Source organism: Protopterus annectens, chromosome 2.part1 (assembly GCF_019279795.1).
Source record: "Protopterus annectens isolate FY-2018-M chromosome 2.part1, PAN1.0, whole genome shotgun sequence".
NCBI lineage: Eukaryota > Metazoa > Chordata > Ceratodontiformes > Protopteridae > Protopterus > Protopterus annectens.
In genome coordinates, this window is record NC_056729.1 from 644218293 (window position 1) to 644238307 (window position 20015).

Sequence of the window (20015 nt, forward strand, 5' to 3'; positions counted from 1 at the left end):
TGTATTACCTTTTGGAGTTAGAAAGCTGGCCATTTTAGAGCCCATATTTTTAATATATTTTTTACTCACAATTTGTAAAGGGCATAAGTCCTAAGCACCGATACAGTTTAGCTGCAACTTTTTCTACCTAACAACTAATAAATAACCTCTACACAACTAAGGGTTATATTTAAGAGAAGTAGCCCCGAGACGCGCAAAGAAATAATTAGAATGGAATAGGGACAGTAAGTGTTCACATATTTGATTGACAACTATGATTGGAGAAGATTACAAAGCTATGGACCAGCATACGTGAAACAACCATGTAAAGAAAATAATCAGATACAAAAGGCTCAAACAGTAAATTAAGTGGTCACGTCAGCTACTACAACATTGGGAAAACAATTTCAAAGTTATTAACGAACCGCTACAATCCACAAAGTTTTGGTAATGTTATTATCGTTTTATAAGGCCAACACCAACTTTTTGACATCACGCGTAACGTCTATTGGGATTGGCTGCAGAGATGACGGCGCGAGAGAGCACAGTTGAAAAAATAGCGGTCCGGGACCTACTGTAACTAGGGGAAGTTTGAGTATGGGAATGTTTTGAGTACAGTATTACTTTTTATGTGTTACGTGGGAATAAGCAGCATAAAATGGGACGATCTTCTGCAAGTTTGCTTTTTAGGACGAGTTTTGGCTTATTTCTTTTGGTAGCTGAAAGGATGTCATGTAAGTATTTTATTTTTTGTACAGCTGTTAGCAGTGCTCCTCTTTTAGATGATTTTGTAATTCCTCCTAGCTCAGCCACTGTGGTTAAATGTCTGAGATTTTATTTTTAAATCGTAAACCCTACTGGAATGTATTGCCAATCTCTGCACGCTTCTGTGCCATTATCTTTACTGTACTTCTGCAGGCTCCGCCCATCCAAGTGACATTCAGATTTATGTAGTGCATCTTACTTGGAGATACACATTCTTCTTGTTCAGTTTTTTCTTTTTCCGTCATAATGCCACCTTCATGCTTACTTTAGTAGATTGTGTGTTCTTAACGTGTGCATTCTGTTTCTATTCTTAGTCATGAAAATTTTAGTCCTACTGTTTAGTCTCGGTATGTAAATCGGGTAGTATTCATTCTGTTATTAACCCCATTGTGCCACACCCATTCAGTCACGTTCTGTAGCTCACCCCTTCTTTGTTGTTTTTTTCTTCAGCATACCACTCTAACTTCTTTCCTCAAAAATTCTGGACAGAGCCAAAAACAATCGGAGGACAAAGGTGCAAAATCAAAGAAAATTTTATATATTAGTTTATTTCCCTTACAAAAGCTGTTATCAACTTTTTAAACATTTAAGGTATGAAGCATACCTCTCAACCTCTTAGAGCATAAAATCTGGGCAAAGCCATAAATAAAAGTGAGAAGACCCAAAAATAGGGACGATGTTTAAATATTGCTCTTACAGTATTACAAAGTTGATAGAATTACAGATTTGCATTAGCACAAATTTTCTGAATGGTATGAAGTCTGAAATTCAAATCATTATTTTCCAACTTTATTCCTTAATGATTTGATACTAATTTGCCAGATGACCACACTTTTATGGAAAACGGACCAAAAATATAAGGCAAAAATCTGGACATTCTGCGAAAATCTGTACAGTTGAGAGGGATATGAAGCTTTAATGTCTCATATTACAACTTGACTGTAATCTTTAGTAGTCAATCGAGGAAAAAAAAACAAGCATTTTATGAGGGAAGTGGCAAAAACATGAAGGAAAATCAGGGACAGGTGAGAGGTCTGTTGTGTCCAGCTTCATGAACACGTATGTTACAGTACTTTAATTTGTACAGTTTGCTAATCTTTGCCACCTGCTGCATACCAATTCTACATACATTTGCACCTGTAGCTGCTGTTCATCCCCATTTGCATTTTTTCTTGTTTCCTAATTATAAGCTCTCCTGTTATTTTGATTTGTGTTACTTATCTGTATCCATTTGTTTGAGCTTCTGAGGTTCATTCATATTGGTTAATATGCACATTTTGTACATCATTTTGCATTCAAGATGTACTACTTTAATATTCCATTTATGACCATTCGGTGCCATCATATTTTTCTTGTCATGTCTGTCCTATCTATCCCATCACATAATTTGTGCTGTTTCTGTTGATCTGGGCAGCATACTCAACTCCCAGGTTCGCACACTTTAGTTTCTTCTTTACATGTCCTGCTTGCAAATGTTCATTTCTTTTTCTTTACTATCAGTGCTGCTTATTATATTGCAGGCATGTGCTGTTATAATTGACACCACTGTAAAGAGTGATCCTTAGTGCTGCAGTGTCAGATGGTGGACCGTGAACTGTGTTACTTGTGTTTTAGTTGGTTTACTTCTACAGACTGTCATATATATGTTCATATTTCTTAAGTGCACCTCATTTTGATTCTTTCAATGTGGAACTGCGAGGAACATGGGCATTTTAAGGGTCTGTCACACATTCAGTGTTACGTTTTTTTAATTGATACCAAATGTAAATAACATTAAGTCACCAAATTAACTTTTAAAAAATACGAGTGTGATGATATGGGCAAGTGCTTGGCATAGCCATCTGGAGTTTTGTAAAGAATGATATGTCCTTCGAATATCAAACTGATTTATACAGGATGCTTGTGTCGCAAATGTATTGGAACTGTGTGTCATTGGTATATCAAACTGATTTTGTGCAGATGCTTGTGCTGAAAATGTATTTGTGAGCTTTGCTTGTGTTGACGGTGTTAAAATGCATCAACAGTGCACCCTGCTGGAGTGAAAAGAAATGTACGTGTATTGTTGCAGCTGAATTGAATGTGCCAGGTAGCTTACATTGGGAAAGGTAGGGGAAATGTACAGGAGCTGTTGGACCATTGAAATGGCACTGCACAATGCTGAATAGGAATGGATATACTAGGTCTGAAAAAGAGGGGAAGCCCCAGGCACTGCCATACACATTTAGATGTGTATTGTGGCTGTCAATGCTGAATTCCAGTTTCTGCTTCAAAGGGGAATACTGTGAGAACTTGGAGTCAGGTGACCAGATGAGGTCATTCTGCCAGCCCTCTTGGAAATTATATTTTAGATATTACAAAGAGAAGTCTCAAGAGTATTGGGTATTCTGTTTGGGGGACCCTGACAAGGGAGGCACTCACCCACAGCATCTTGCCTTGCGGTAGTAACGTAACTAAGGAACAGTAATTATTTTAATCAGGAATATAGTGAAGCTTAGTTTAGAGAGTGTTTTTCTTTATTTGTACGAGTTGGTCCATCAATCTTAACTTTAATATTTTCTGTGATTTGAACTCTGTGGTTTACTGTAAATATATATTCAATATTTTCATGTTCTTATTTATTATTTAAACGTATTTAAAACTTTTATTGTGGCTGGTCCTTGTATAAACTATCTAATCAATGGGAGTACTTGTATTTATTTGGTGACACTGTGTGGGCCACTCCAGAAGGCATAGCTGTCTTGGTCAACTACTGTCATTGGTATGTGCTCTTATTCTCACTTGTTGCTACTTGTTAGTAGCTTGATTAATTTACATGCTATTCTAAGCATCTTAGTTTTGGTTTTAGCACTTGTGCTTCACACTAGTTATTTTTACATTTAGGGTTTTTGTGGACAAACCCTGCTCTCCCTTAAGTCCACGAAGTATTCAGAGCACTATGTCTGGACAATTCCCACCAGTTTCCCCTGGCAACCTGGTCGACATGAGCATACTGAGACAGTGTAGCAACTGCCTCATGTTCACAGACAATCCCCCTTCTCCTAGTACGTAATTCTTCTACTTGCGAGAGATGTATCTACATCAGTAAGCTGGAGTCAATGCGCTTTCATACTACATTCAGTACTCCTGACAGAGGAGATTTATAGCACAAACACCACACCACCCACATCAGAGTCACCCACCCACCTATGCAAGGGTCCTCAACAAAAACTTACTAAAACAGAGGCCCCCAAAACACACTCACAAACATTCCACACACAATGTCAGTAACATCGCACACAGCAGTCCACACACCAGTGTCTCTCAAACACAGCCCATTAGGCATAACAGCAAGCCAATGCAGCCCATAAGGCATAACAATAAACCATATATACTAGTCATTGGCGACTCAATAGTGAGGCACACTGATGTCCCCCTCACCAGGCTCAACAAGGAGAACGTCACAGTCAGCTCTTTGTCAGGTGCTCGAATCTGCCACATCACGCACGCACTTAAGTCTCTCCATAACAGGTACAAGTATGACTCTCTCTCATTGTCCACGTTGGTGTGAATGACTTGAGACGTACCTCCCCGGACTATATGAAGAGAGACATGATTGAGCTTTCAGACTATGTGCTCCAGGCTGGTGTGACCCTGGCCCTGAGCAGCATCCTGCCTTCATCAAGAATGATGCCGCAATACCAAAAAAAATGATTTGACTTCAACAATTGGCTTAGTTTCTGGTATCTTTCCAAGGGGATCCAGTATCTGTCTGCCTGGGATGACATGTTTAACAAGCCTCAATGCTTTTCTGAAGATGGCCTCCATCTGTCACCCCTGGCATTCCGGATCTTGGCCAAGGCTCTTGCCTCCCCCATTTGTTTAGGCTGTGTCCCAAAGACAAATCTTCCAACATGAAAGATCTGTCAAAAAGAAAATTGAAGGTCATGCTGTTCAATGCTAGGAGCCTTAATCTTAAAATGCACTCACTGGAGGCTCTCCACACACTGGAAGATGCCAATGTCTGTGCAGTCATGGAGACTTGGTTCAGGGCTGCGTAGAGCACTCTGCCTTTCCAGGCCATACCTCATTCCACACTTTGACCCCAAAATGAGGTTGGAAAGACTAATGGTGGTGGAGTCTCTATCTTCATTAAAGACAGGCACACCTCCAGGCTGGTTTACCAGCATGACGCACTGGAATTACTGCAGGTGCAACTGAGAGTTGGGAAGGCACCCATCCAGGTTAGAGCCAGCTATAGACCCCCCCATGTCTCAGGATACCCATTCCTCCTACCTTGACCTACTTAACTCCATGAAGGTACCCCCTAACACCCTGATCCTTGGTGACTTCACTTACCTCACCATAGACTGGGTGAACTATTCCTGCACTAATGCACTCAGCCAACGATTCCTTGACTTCATCAACTCACTAGACCAGCTAGTCTCATCCCCCACAAGGGGAGATAACATACTGGATGTGGTTCTTACCAACATGGGTGACCGCTACACCACTCCCATAGTATGTTCTTCCCTGGTGAGATCAGATCATCAGTATGTCTCATTTGAAGTTTCTGTTCCACCCAACCCCTCTCCAGCCATAACCAGGCTAAAAAACTTCTCAAATGCTGACTACACCCTCCTAAGGGAGGGTATCAGCAGCTTCATGCCACCCCCCCCCCCCGAGGATGCAGACAACTATGCTGAATAGTACTCCAGTGCAGTATACAAGCACCTGTACAACTGCATGGACTCGGCTATATCCAACAGAACTAAAACCTGCTCCTCAAGGAAACGCAAACCTGTCTGGTGGACATCTTCTGTCAACAGGCTTTACAACAAAAGGAAGAAACTGTTGTCCAAGAGCAAAAAGGAACAAATTCTAAATCGGAAAATCTCCCTCGTCCACCTCAACAAGCAAATTAGATCACTAGTGAAAAACTCCAAAGCCAATTATGAGTTGAAACTAGCCTCTGAATCAAAGGGAAACCACAAGTCCTTCTTCAGTTACGTTACGAACCTCCATGGCAAAGCCCAAGTTTGTTCCGAATTAGTACTTAGTGGTACCACTTACACTGATCCTGCCAACTTAGCCAACCTACTAGCTGATAGGTTCAGTGCAAATGTCACCCCCTTATTGCCCCCCCAAAGGCCCAGTCAACATCCCTGATACTTGTCCTACACCTCACATCTCCATAGATCAAGTGTTAAAGTCCCTATGCAAGGAAAAAAACACAGCTTCCATGGGTCCTGATAATATCCCAGGCTGTATTCCGCACGATCTCCAGCAAGAACTAGCTTCGCCATTGAGCACTCTGTTCAACCACAGCCTAATTACAGGCTTCATTCCAGCTGCGTGGAGAACCGCCATTGTCATCCCCTTGCACAAAGGTGGTGCCACTACTGACCCAGGAAACTATCGCCCCATTAGCTTGACAAGTCTGATCTGTAAAGCCATGGAGCGTATTATTATGGATCGCATAAAAAAGGACATAGGCAATCTCCAAACACTTGACCCTACCCAGTAGTCAGGGGCAAATCTTGCCTATTGAACCTAGTTGACTTTTTTTGAGACGGCTACCAAGACCCTGGATGAGAGAAAGTCAGTGCATACAGCTAACCATGACCTGGCCGAGGCCTTTGACACAATCCCCCACTCGAGGATCATTGAAAAGCTAACACAACTCAGTGTTAATCCCTATCTCATCAGATAGGTGGCCAACTGGCTCACAGATAGGACCCACAAGGTCAAAATAGGTCCCATCACCTTCGACAGCAGACCTGTCACTAGTGGTATTTTCCAGAAATCTGTCCTGGGACCCCTGCTGTTTGGCATCTACTTTTCAGAGGTCCTTGCAAAGGCAAAGGGCATGTGGCTGACCAAGTTTGCGGATGACTGTAAATTGGGTGCTGTCATTGACTCTCCAAATGATGTTAACATACTGCAAGAGGTTCTCACAGCTACAAATAACTGGTGCCAAATTCATGGCCTTAAGTTAAAGTAAAAAAATGTATTATGCCATTCGGCAAAAACACGGCCCCTACTGATTACCACTTCAATGGCAACCCCCTAAGCACACAACCTGTGGTGAGAGACCTTGATACTCAGGTTGACAACGATCTCACATTCGACCATCATGTGGTGGCAGTGGTCAGAAAAGCCTTTTACTTGGTTGCTCTCATAAGTAAATGGATTGCATCCAAAAAAAACCTCTCTGTACTCCTTCCTCATTAGACCCATAATTGAGTACAATGCCGTTTGGTATGTATCTCTCCAAACACCTGCACCAACTGGAAAAGCCACAGAAATACCTCACAAAGAGAATCCATCGCTTCCAACACCTGTCCTATGCAGATAGGCTCAAATCACTACCACTTTACTCGGTATCATACAGATTGCGCAGAGGTGATCTGTGTCTTGCCAGCAAGGTAATATCGGACCCTGCCCTGCTAGAGATGCTGGAGGGATAGATTCCTGTCCCAGAGACTTCCCATACTCTGGAACAAACTACCTATCTTTATCAAAGCTCCTCATTAGCACTCTTTAAGAAAAATCTTGATGACTGGATGGGAAATAGGAAATTTACCCCAGGGATCACTTCTGTGGCTCTGCTCGACAGGGCCACAGGAAAATAATTTTCTTGGGTGGCAAAAGTCAGGGTACCTTTTTGGGTAGGCTTATATAGGCCCTAGGGCTAATAGCCTAGTACCTACCTATGAACCTATATCTATAAGTCTAACTACTTGCGCATTACCCCCTCAATAGGCCTAAATCTAATATGCAACATCAACAAAACCTGTTGGAGAGACAGGTTTGTCTGTCAGAGGCTGCCCTGTCTCTGGAATTGACTTCCCATACATGTCAAACAGAGTATGTCGCTGACCCTCTTCAAGTGCATCCTTGATGAGTGGATGGGAAACCACAGATTTGTCCCAGGAGTTCCTCCTTTCTCCCTCATTGACAGGGGCGACAGGTGCTGACCTGAGGTTTCTTTTTTGGGGATAAACTCTTGACTAGGCTTGTATGGGCCCCATGACCATTAGCCTAGTAACCTCCTATGATCCTATTTGTGTTAATATTGCAGTGTATAATTGGATACCCTTTGTAAGAGCATTATAGTAACAGCCTGGTGGCAGTGAATCTACCCTATAGCCTGGGCAAAGCTGGTAGAGTGAATAATCATCTTTGCCAAACTTTCCCAGGTGTGTGTGTGTGTGTGTGTGTGTGTGTGTGTGTGTGTGTGTGTGTGTGTGTGTGTGAAAATTAAATCTTAGTGTGCGTCAGCTACTTGAGGCAGGTACATGAAGCGCTGGGTTCACAGAGAGGGTGCTGGAGGTCTTGGCTTGGACACTCTGCTGAGGGCCTAATCCTACAGCTGTACCAGTGGGGAGTCTTATTGGGGACCTGGAGGGAGACAGCCAGAGCGATCCAGACCCTGGACTGTGTTTTCCCTGTGTGCTCTTAAGGGAAATTGTACTTGATGCAGAGAGGTTTGCATATGGAAATACTGAGTGTATCCATTTCTATTCCAAGTGCACATCCCTCTCCAGTGTTAGTGGTGAGGATTCAGGCTCCTTGATTACTGGCCAAGCCTGGGGACGTCACCATATTGGTGGCCATCACCTTATTGGTAGCAGTGGTGGGCATCATAATGAGCTTCTTAATTTTAAGCTGTTTGTAAATGAGCTGAATTTTGCTCATTTGTTCCACATTATTTGTACCACAACATCTGAAATGTCTTGGTGGTAAATCACTTCAGCTATAGTGTGCAGGGTCCTGTGTTCGAGACTTGCAAGGGCTGATTATGAAAGTCAGTTTTTCACATTTTGAAGGTGAAAGGTTGAGAATTATGCATGTTTCAGTTGCTTTAGTTCTAGCAGTATTTGTACAAATGCATACTTCTTAATTATCCCTTATTTTGGCTTCAAATTTTCCTTTGTTCCTCCTAAACTCTCCTAAAAGTGGTGATTTTGAAAGGAAAGGTATTTGCCAATTAGAATTTTAGAATCCTTTTACTTAAGAAAATGCATGTTAATTCACATTTTCCTTTTCTGTCATTTTCTGAAGTTAATGTTGCTAATACTTTTAAGCCTCCCAGATTCTGGAGTTAAGACACTGAGAGCTGTGCGTATATCTGTAAAAAGGTTTTCACTTAAGTCATGAAAATTTCTGGACCCTTTGGGCTGTGAACTTTGCAGTTAACGTAACTTAGCACTGTTTAACTGAGATTTGTGCTTGTTGGTTTCTTAAGTTTGTAGATAAGTACTAGGCTAGTTGCCCTTGTGGGCCGTTTTAAGCGTAGCCAATTTCCTTCAGTGAGAGCTGAACCCCATACTACTTGTCTGTGATGTAAACAGTGTAACCATTATGCCAAACCTGAAAAGCACGTAGTACTCATTCTTTCTGTGACAGGCTCTACACTTCCAGGTTCATAGGCAAGTTCTAGGTTTGCTATCCTTTTGGGCCATTTTAAGGCTAACGAGCTTCCCTCAAAGGTGAGAATCAGGCCTTCTCTCGTGTCTGTGAGGTAAACACCTTAGCCATGCCAACCCCCAATAAAATTGTTCATAGGCTTTTTGCTCTGATATGTTTCTTTCAAAAAAAAAAAAAAAAACTTTGCTAGAATCTCCCTGTGTTTTGACTGGGTGTGCTTCTCAGCTGATAAGTATATTTTTTGGCACTTTTAACTGTTCAAAGTTGTATAACAATAATTGAATTCAGTTCAGAATACATTTTGAATAAATTGCATTTATTTAAACTGTATTTGCTTTAATACTGCTACACACTCAAGTGTGCTAGCTTGCACTGCCCTTATATTGTTTTTAGTTCTGTTTTAGCTGCTTTTTAGATTTAGACTTGCTGTATCCAGGACTGTTTGTAAGCTTCTGAGCCCCCAGGCCTTTCTGTGTTGGAGGGACACCTTCTAGCTTATCTACCACAAGAGGAGTGGTTTCTGGCCCAGGAATAGTAGTTTATTGGCCATTTGGTCAGTTTTTCCATCTCTTTCAACTTTCTGGTTTAAAAACCCACGTTTGCTCTTGTTTCCCGCCTTTCCTGAAACTAGTCTAGTCCAGATACAGACTTGCTGTGTGCAGGCCTGTTTGTAAGCTTCTGAACGGTGCCAAAGTTTGCTGTTCAATTTCTCTTAGATCTGCTAGTTCTCTCATCTCCTGCACTTTGACTAGCTTATCAGTCTAGCACTTTACCAAACTTCTTGTAGCAATTATTGTAGCACACAAAAGTGCTACCAGAACTAAACGTTCTACAAAGAAACAGCTCCAGTACTTATTAATGCCCACCCCTCCAGGCATGTCTAAAGGTGAGTTCCCTGTGCTGTCTCCTATTAACCTGGTGAACTTGGGCATCCAGAGCAATGTAGTAACTGCCTCATGTACACTGACAATCCTCTCCTCTTACCTCTCAACACTTAAAGTTGCGAGAGATGCACTTACATATCCAAATTGGAAGCCACACACTCTCCAGCCAAGACCGGAATAGCTGGTCAAGAGGAGAAGGTCAACACTTGCACCACACCACATGGAACAGATAGCCCTCCAGAACACACACCAGCACTGCCTTCACATAAAAACACAAGCCACACTACCCAAACAGCAAAGACCTCCAAGGCAGAAATGCACTTGACCACCACAACACAATACTAATCACGAGACATATAACTCTCCTAAACAGTGTGCCACTCAATCAAAGCCCCTAAGGCAGAACAGCATGCCCAACACACTAGTCACAGGTGACTCGACAGTGAGGCACACTGATCTCCCACTCACTAGTTTGAATAAGGAGAAAGTAACAGTCAGCTGCCTGTCAGGCTCCAGGATCCACCACATAATGTACGCACTCAAGTCCCTCAACAACGGGTACAAATATGATCATTGTACATGTGGGTGTGAATGACCTGAGACGTACCTCTCTGGACTACATGAAAAGACACATGGATGAGCTCTTGGATTATGTAGCCCAGGCGGGTATGACCCTAGCCCTGAGTAGCATCCTACCATCACCCAGATTATACCACAGTACAAGCAGAAAATTATTGATTTCAACAATTGGCTACATTTCTGGTGTCATTCTAAGGGGATTCAGTATATGTCTCCCTGGAATGACATGATAGACCTCGATGCTTTGCCAGAGATGGCCTGCATCTCTCACCCCTGGGCTTCCAGATACTGGCCAAGGCTCTTGCCACCCCTATAGTGCCTTTTTAGGCAGTAATCCAACGACCAGATTTCCACCATAACAGCTACAAACAAATGCAATCTGAGAGTTATGTTGCTCAACACTAGTGTCTAAATCTCAAAATGCACTTGCTCAAAGCACTCCTTAAAATGGAGAACATAGACATTTGTGCCGTAATGGAGACCTGGTTCAAGGCAGCAGAAAGTACCCCAGCACTATCAGGCTATAACCCATTCCACACCTTTTGGCCCCAGAACTTGGACCAAAGCTCCAAAGGTGGAGGTGTTTCCATATTCATAAAGGATGCACACACCTCCAGGCTGGTAGCCTAACATAACACATCTGAGGTACTTCAGGTGCAGCTAAAATTGGGTAAGACAGTGATTCAGGTCGCAGCTTGCTATAGGTCCGAAACCATGTCCCAAGACTCACACTCCACATTCCTAAGCACCCCTGGAGACTATTAGGGTCTAACCTAACAGTCATACTGGGCGACTTAACTACCCCTCCACTAACTGGGAAAACTACTCCTGTGCCAATACACTTGCCCAACATTTCCTGGAATTTATTAATTCCAATGCCCTGGACCAACTTGTTCTTACCTCCACTAGAGGTAGCAACATCCTTGACCTAACATGGGCGACCGTTTCTCTAAACCAATAGTCAACTCCTCTCTGGTTAGATCCGACCACAAACTAATCACATTGGAAATCCACATCCCACCCCACAAAGGTAACCACCATGAAAAACTTCTTCAAAGCTAACTTTGTGCTCCTAAAAACAGAGGTGGCTAACTTCATGGCACCCATGCAAATGGAGAATAGTTGCATGACCACTGAATCATACACCAATGCACTGTACAAACACTTCCACAAATGCATAGATCTCGCCATACCCAGTATAGAACCAAGACGCTCTCCTTCAAAAAAAGGAAGCCAATCTGGTGGTCCCCTGCCATGAACAAACTCTACAACAGAAGGAGGAAACTGATGTGGTATAAGGTGAAGTTGCAAGACTGGAAAAACTCCCTTATCAGCCTCAACAAAAAGTTGAGATCCCACATCAAATCCTCTAAAGCTAGCTATGAAAACAGAATTGCAGCAGATAGTAAAGACAACCACAAGGCCTTCTATAGTTATGTAAAGACTCTCCACTGCAATATCTAGATTTGCTCTGAGCTACTGCACAATGGTACCTCCTATACCGAGCCAACATATATTGCCAATATACTGGCTGACAGATTCAGTGCCAGCTTTACCCCCACCCCCCCAAAAGGACAAGTCACAATATGCCAGCTTTACCCCCACCCCCCCAAAAGGACAAGTCACAATACCAGTAGATTGCCAGTCACCCAGTATTACTGCTGCACAGGTTAAAACAGCACTGTCCAAGGTCAAGAATACAGCTTCTGTGGGACCTGACAATATCCCTGGCTGTGTTCTACATGAACTACAGAGGGAACATGCCACCTCACCTGTGTGCCCTGTTCAGTCACAGCCTCACCTGAGGCTTTGTCCCTACCAAATGGCACACTGCTACAGTTATCCCTCTCCACAAAGGAGGAGTGATTACAGACCCTGGGAACTACCACCCCATTAGCTTGATGAGTCTGATATACAGAGCTATGGAACGCATCATCATGGACCTAATAAACAAGGATATAGGGAATCTCCAAGCTCTGAGTCCCACACAGTTTGGTTTTGTAAAGGGTAGATCATGCCTGGTCAACTTCTTTGTCACACTAGAGCTGTGGATGAAGGTAAGGTGGATCATACAGTCTACCTTGATCTGGCCTAAGCCTTTGATACCATTCCCCATTCAGGAATCAGAAAAACTCACTAAGCTAGGCATCAACCCCTATATCACTAGGTGGGTTGCAAACTGGCTCACAGGTAGAACCCACAGTGTGAAAGTAGCTGACTCCAAGTCAGACTGCTGACCAGTCATGAGTGGAGTCCCACAGGGTTCGGCCCTGGGTACTCTCCTGTTTGGTATCTACTTCTCTGAAGTCAAGGCCAACACGAAGGGATTCTGGCTGACAAAGTTTGCAGATGATTGCAAGTTGGGAGCTATTATCTCCCCAAGTGATGTTGACATCTTACAGAAAGGCCTCACTGAGACCAACGACTGGTGTCAGAACTATGACCTTAAGCTCAATGCCAAAAAATGTGTTGTCATCTCTTTTGGGAAAAACCCGGTTTCCATGAATTACCATATTGATGGTAGTCCACTGAACACAGAAGGAGGTATAAGAGATCTGAGAACATTTGTCCTATATGGACAGACTCAATAAAACTCCAACTGTTCTCTGTCTCATATCACCTACTTAGAGGCGATCTCTGTTGACTTACAAATCCTTGTCTGACTCAGCTCTGTTAGAAATGCTACACCCCAAAGAAATCCCAATCCCTCTGCACCACAAGCTCCAGAGACCTTAACATCATTACCACAATCAACAGAACATGATGGAGGGACAGGTTCATAACCCAGAGAATGCCCATGCTATGGAATAGACTTCCCATACATGTCAAGCAGAGCACCTCACTGGCTCTCTTCAAGAGAAATCTTGACGAGTGGATGGGAAATAGAAAATTCACCCCAGGGATCTCTTCAGTGGCTTTACTCGACAGAGGCACTGGGAACTAAGGTCGGGTGGCATTATACCAGAGTAATCTATGGGCTAGGCTTGTAAAGGCTCCAGGGCCATTAGCCAAGTACACACCTATGAACCTATGTCAGAAAGCTTCCTGCAATGAGAGCTAACTTGCAAATAAGTAGTTATAGCTAGAGTAAAAATAATGGATTGTCAGATTTTGAGATAAGAAGAAAAAATGCTGTTCGATCTGGTTAGTTAAGGGTATAGGCAACTCTCTGATAAGAATGATATGACACCATTTTCAAATGCACACCTTAGATATACAGTAGTACTGGAAGACATGAATTATGCCATTGTGCCAATATATAAAGGTAAAGGGAATTTAAAAAAAGTTGTGGTGTCCGACTGGGATCTGCTGTGAATGCATGGGTGTAGAATTCAGTTGCATGACCAGGAAGCCCCTGCCAGCAGTCCTTTCCTATAACGCTATTGTTGTAGGACTTGCAGTGGGTGTCATTCTGTACCAGAGAAGTCTTTTTTCAGGACTCTTTAACAACCTGGGTCCTACTTGCTGAAAAAGAACTACTGTCCTGTGTCCCTTGTAGGTCCCGTGCCATCAAGAGAGGGGCTACTGACTGTTCATGAACCTGTTTGAGAACCCTGGTCAAATTGCCCTGTGATAAACTTGTACCCAGTCCTTTTGAAGTCTGCTACTTTCTCTGATTTGGGCATGTGGTTTTGAAGCCCCCTTCAGAAGATTACTGATGCATCCTATATTTAGTACTGTCTATTTAAATTCCGCTTGGTTGTGTTCTTAAATTGCATGATTTTATTATGTGTTTTTTTACTATTTATTTATTTTAAGATCTTTATTGTACAATGGTTAGGTTTAACTTCTTTTTTGTACGTTTGACTGTTTTAATACTTACATGCAAGAACTACAAATCCATTCATTTACTAAGCATTGTTATGGAATGTTGGGGTGTGCTTCCTAATGTTGCTAAATGAAGAACTTGAAAGACTGGGTCTGCAGTAATGGCTGTGTATTTTTGTTTCTTTTAGTAGTTGGCAAAAATACGGCTAGAAATGAATCAATGAAGCTGGAAGACTTGGTATATATACATACATTGCATACATGTACATGCACACATACAATTTTCTAACGATTTAGATACAGGAATGGCTACCGTGTGAACATGGGGAAGTTAGGCTTGGTACTAGAGAAATCCTAAGGCACTGGTAAGGGGTGTTTCGGGGGGTATTGATTTACCTTTGGAGGACTGGTTATCCCAGGGGGTTATTGATAATTACACATTTAGTTTTTTTTTTTTTTTTTTAATATTTCATGTCTGGTGACCCCCTCCCCCTATATTTTTGGGATACACTGATCTATAAGGTGTATGGTCAGTTTTCCTCCAGTACTTATAGAAAGCCCACATTTACTAACAGTTTCCTCATTTTCACATCCTTTTGAGTTGAAAAAGGGTTTAGTTAAAGAAAATTTATCTGATTAGCCAGGATGATTTTGGATGAAAATATTTCCTTCTTAAGATCCAAAAATGAACAGACATGTTTTTAGAGAGAGGGTACCCTAGACAACTTCTTCTTGTGGCTGCTCCCGTTAAGGGTTGCCACAGCACATCAACTGTTTCCACTTCTTCCTGTCCTATGCATCTTGCTGTGTAACACCAACTACCTGCGTATCCTCTCTCACCACATCCATAAACCTTCTCTTAGGCCTTCCTCTTTTCCTCTTACCTGGCAGCTCTATCCTTGGCATCCTTTGCCCAGTATACCCAGCATCCCTCCTCAGCACATGTCAAAACCAACGCAATCTCGCTTCGCTGGCTTTGTCCCCAAACCATCCAACCTGAGCTGACCCTCTAATATAGTGATTCCTAATCCTGTCCATTCATGTCACACCCAATGCAAATCTTAACATCTTTAACTGCCACCTCCAGCTCTGACTCCTGCCTTTTTGTCAATTCCACTGTCTCCAGCCCATATAACATAGCTGGTCTCACTACCCTCTTGTAGTTCTTCCCATTCACTCTTACTGGTACCCTTCTATCAAAAATCAGTCCTGACACTCCCCACCCATTCCACCCTGCCTGTACTCTCTTCTTCACCTCTCTTCCACACTCGCCACTACTCTGAACTGTTAATCCCAGGTATTTAAACTCATCCACCTTCGCCAACTCTACTCCCTGCATCCTCACCATTTCTGTATCCTCCCTCCCTCTCATTCACCCACACACATTCTGTCTTAGTCCTGCTGACCTTTATTCCTCTCTCTCTAGAGCATATCTCCACCTCTCCAGGGTCCCTCAACCTGTTCCCTGCTCTCACTACAGATCACAATGTTATCCGAAAACATCATAGTCCACGGGGACTCCTGTCTGATCTCGTCTGTCAACCTGTCCATCACCATTGCAAATAAGAAAGGGCTCAGAGATGATTGTTGATGTAATCCCACCTCCACCTTAAAATGCATCCGTCACTCCTACCGCAGACCTCACCACTGTCACACTACCCTCATACATATCCTTTACCAGTCTTACATAATTCTCTGCCACTCCCGACTTCCTCATACAATACCACATCTCCTCTCTAGGCACCCTGTCACATGCTTTCTCTAAGTCCACAAAGACGCAATGCAACTCCTAACATTCTCTATGCTTCTCCATCAATACACTGAGTAAACATTGCATCTGTAGTGCTGTTTCCCGGCATGAATCTGCTGCTCACTAATTATCACCTCCCTTCTTAACTAGACAACTAATGTCAGAAATCGGTAATTAAATTTTGGGCTTCCATCTCATACCTCCTCAACCCAGGAGCTAGAAAGAACCCCAGCCCCTATCTAGATGACACACCACTACAAACTGCTGTCAGTTTTTAACAGTTACTTCAGTGAATGCATAACTAAACTCACCCCCAACCTCATAAACTGCCTCCCCCAAACTAATTTCCCCCAGCACTCCACCAAAGATACTTGAATGTAAATTATCTTATCCATCTTCACTCTCTTCCACTTCCAATCCCTCACCTTTTTTCTTCCAACCTGTCCCTTCATCTCTTTATCAAAAAAAAAAAAACTACTCAAGCTTAAATCATGCCTCTCATCTGTAGATAGCACCACCCCCCCCCAAGAGTACCTAAAACTAGCAACTGACGCCATAGCCTATCCTATCTGTATTCTTATTAACAGATCCATAGCAGGATCCCATGTTCCAGACCTATGGAAAAGATCTTGTATATTCCCACTGCATAAATGTGGCAATTCAAGTGAAGTAACAGATTTTCAGCCTACTGCCATACTCTCCCCTGTCCAAAATTCTTGAAAAATGTATTTACCAACAACTATAGCAATACCTGCTAACATAATACCATAATAACCTGATCTCTAATACCCAACATGGCCACAGTACATCCACAGCCCTATTATCTTTCACTGTTCATGTAAATAAAGCAAAAGATTCTGACAAACTGGTATCGCCTTTATTTCTTGACCTCTCTAAAGCTTTTGATATGGTCCCTCACTCTGGACCTCTTTCTAAACTCTCCAGTCTGGGTATTTCATCCCCCACTATTAAATGATTTCACAGCTACCTCACTAACAGACTGCAGTCAGTAAAATGGCAAGGGGCTACCTCACCATTGCTGCCTAACACAATGGGTGTCCACAAGGATCTTTTCTTAGACCTCTAGTCTTTACTATATTTATCAATGGCCTGCATACAGCCTCTGGACAAGGTTATCTTATTTAGTATACAGATGACTCCACCATCATCTGCTCCTCTTCCAGTCTAATTCTACTACACCTAAACACCCAGCATGCTTTCACCTCAATCGAAACATGGCTCACTGCATCTCAACTCATATTCAACCCAAACAAAGCTAAGCTTCTCCTTTTCACTCCCAATCAGTCACCCCTGACAAAACGTCATTCAGAATTGTTTTTAAATAAAATTAAAATAGTTCCCCAAACCAAATTACTAGCTGTGACTATTGATGAGAAACTAAAATTTGACCTACATGCTCAAAGTAGCATCAAGAAACACATCTGAAACTTATCTTGTATAGGAATAGGCATTTTCTGAATACTCTTGATAAAATCACACTAGCCAAATCGTACCTCCTACCCTCTCTACTTCATGGATCCCCAATTCTGAACAACCTACAAACCTCTATAAAAGCTGAGCTAGAAAGCTGCTATAACAAAATCACAAAGTTTACATTGAATGCTAAACAGTCAAAACACCACTTCAGTACTGTACAGTTTGTTAACTTGCTTGAACTTCCCAACCTTCTCTCTTACATCCACCTAACAACTGCACGTAATATTATTCACAAGCCTTTATACTGTCCAGCTATCAGTCATTTACTTGACCTCCACAACCCAAACAGAAATGTCTGGTCCAGAGACCAGTAGCTTCTCATAATTTTCAAACCTTCTACTTCTTCCAGCCAAAGTCTCTACTCCTACTCTGTGTTAAAGCTTGGAACTCCCTACTTCTTAGCATCAGAACGGCAATTAATCTTTCTTTCTTCAAATTCTTACTAAAAGAATACCTAAGCAAATTGGGGATATGTTCCTGTTCCCATCCCGGATGAAACTGACTATGTTTGTACTCTATCTCCCCTTGTTAGCCCTCCCCACTCTTTCATTTGCAACTCCTCTCCCTGTCTCGCTTTCCCTGATCTGTCTCCTTTCATCTAGCCTTTCTCCTATGAGCACTTCTTTACAACTTGAACAACTTTAGCATTGTCTTATCTCCCAATCCCTTATATCCCCCTTTCTGTCTCTCCATCACATTATCTGACTGTACTCTACTCTTTTCCTTTGTCTTTTTTAAAAGTACTCAACACTTGCCCAATTATTAACTTCAAAGCAGAAAACAATTGCTTTCTCTTTAACCCTCTCCCTCTTTCTCTCCCTCTTTTTTTCTCTCTGTCTCTGTCTCTCTCTCTCTCTCTCTCTGTCTCTCTCTGTATCTCTACATTTACAAGACAGAAGAGGCATTTTAGTTCAATCACAAAGACTGTGATGCATCGTTAAGACTGTACTATAATAGCTTTTGTACCTTTAAAAGAAAATATTGTATTAGTAAATGTTTACTGTTCTGTACTGCCTTCCTGTTACAAATTTTGCTATAACAGTAATAATTACATTTGTACCTTATGTTTTATTCTTTATTTACATTTTGTAACATAGAGCTTTTCTGCTGGACCTCCACTGAAAAGGGGCACTTTTTGGCCCAGTTGGACTTTTCCGGTAAACAAATGGCAAATAAATAAATAGTAGTAGTCACTTAATTCAGCTCTGACAATTTTTCTGAGCAGTAAGAAGAATGAAACTAATGTCAGGCATTATTGACTGACTGCATCATCCATGATTTACATGAAGTCGGGGGTGGGAATTAGAGGATACATCTGGGACATTTTGTCAACTTGAGTACAGGTAAGAGGTACACCAGGGAGTGTGTGTGTGTGTGTGTGTGTGTGTGTGTGTGTGTGTGTGTGTGTGTGTGTGTGTGTGTGTGTGTGTGTGTGTGTGTGTGTAAAAGCGAAGGGGGGGTTACCTGTACCATTGCAATGCATGGGTCTTCAGACATGCTTACTGCAGGAAAATGTTAATTAGCACTCTGTATAAGCACTGGAAATTCAACGATATGCAAATTGTTCAATAATGAGCTTTTTCCTCATTGCGGCTAATGTACCTCTGAATCGCATTTTTCAAGACTGCGGAAACAGCTCCTGTTGGTGGCAGCTCTTGCTGCCTGTTTTTGGAGTTCTTTCTGAATGCCAGTTGGTTTTGTCTTCTAGAGATTGAGTAAATGGTGGTATGTCTTTTCCAGTACTGAATATGTCTGATGAGGATGTAACATTCTTAAAAAGGTTGCCGTCTGTATTAGAGAAGAGAATAAGACTGTGGAAAATGTTCATCCACCAGCAAACAAATCGCACACACTCCTTTCTCATTTACTTCACAGAATTCAACATTTGCTGTTAGGACAAATCTTGAACTACAAAATCGAGTATTAAAAAAAAAAAAGTAAACCAAGAATCTGTGCAACTGTTGGCAGCAGGTTACTTGACTTCACATCTTAATTATGCAATTACATTAGTACTTTTTATTTTGCGTAACTCTATAATGTGGAATACCCCATAACTCTCCAGATTTCTGCCTCGTTTTTGTTATGTTGTTTATGAAATTTGAGACTTTCCTGCAAATCATTAAGGACTAAAATCACTAAATAGTGACATACATTTGAGTTTCAGATTTCATACCATTCCGAAAATGTATGCTAATGCAAAACCTATTATTTTATCAGCTTTCTAAGATTGAGCAGTTTTTAAGAATTGTTCATATTTTTGGGCCTTTGTTAACCCCCCCTCCCCAAAAAAAATATTTATGGCTTTGTTCAGAACTTTTCCTCTAAGAGGTATGTAGTACTGGGATTCTTTCTTGTGATGTTATGTTCTTCCTACCTAATCATTC

General features: G+C 42.0%; 1 protein-coding gene across 1 annotated transcript in view; it reads left to right on the forward strand.

Annotated features, from left to right (window-relative positions):
* Positions 1-493: 493 nt before the first annotated feature.
* XKR5 (XK related 5) overlaps positions 494-20015 on the forward strand; it is a 482218-nt gene continuing 462696 nt past the window's right edge. The window contains exon 1 of the mRNA XM_044062383.1: positions 494-713. Coding sequence (XP_043918318.1) covers positions 638-713 — 76 coding nt within the window. The 5' untranslated portion in view covers positions 494-637. The remainder of the gene's footprint in view (positions 714-20015) is intronic.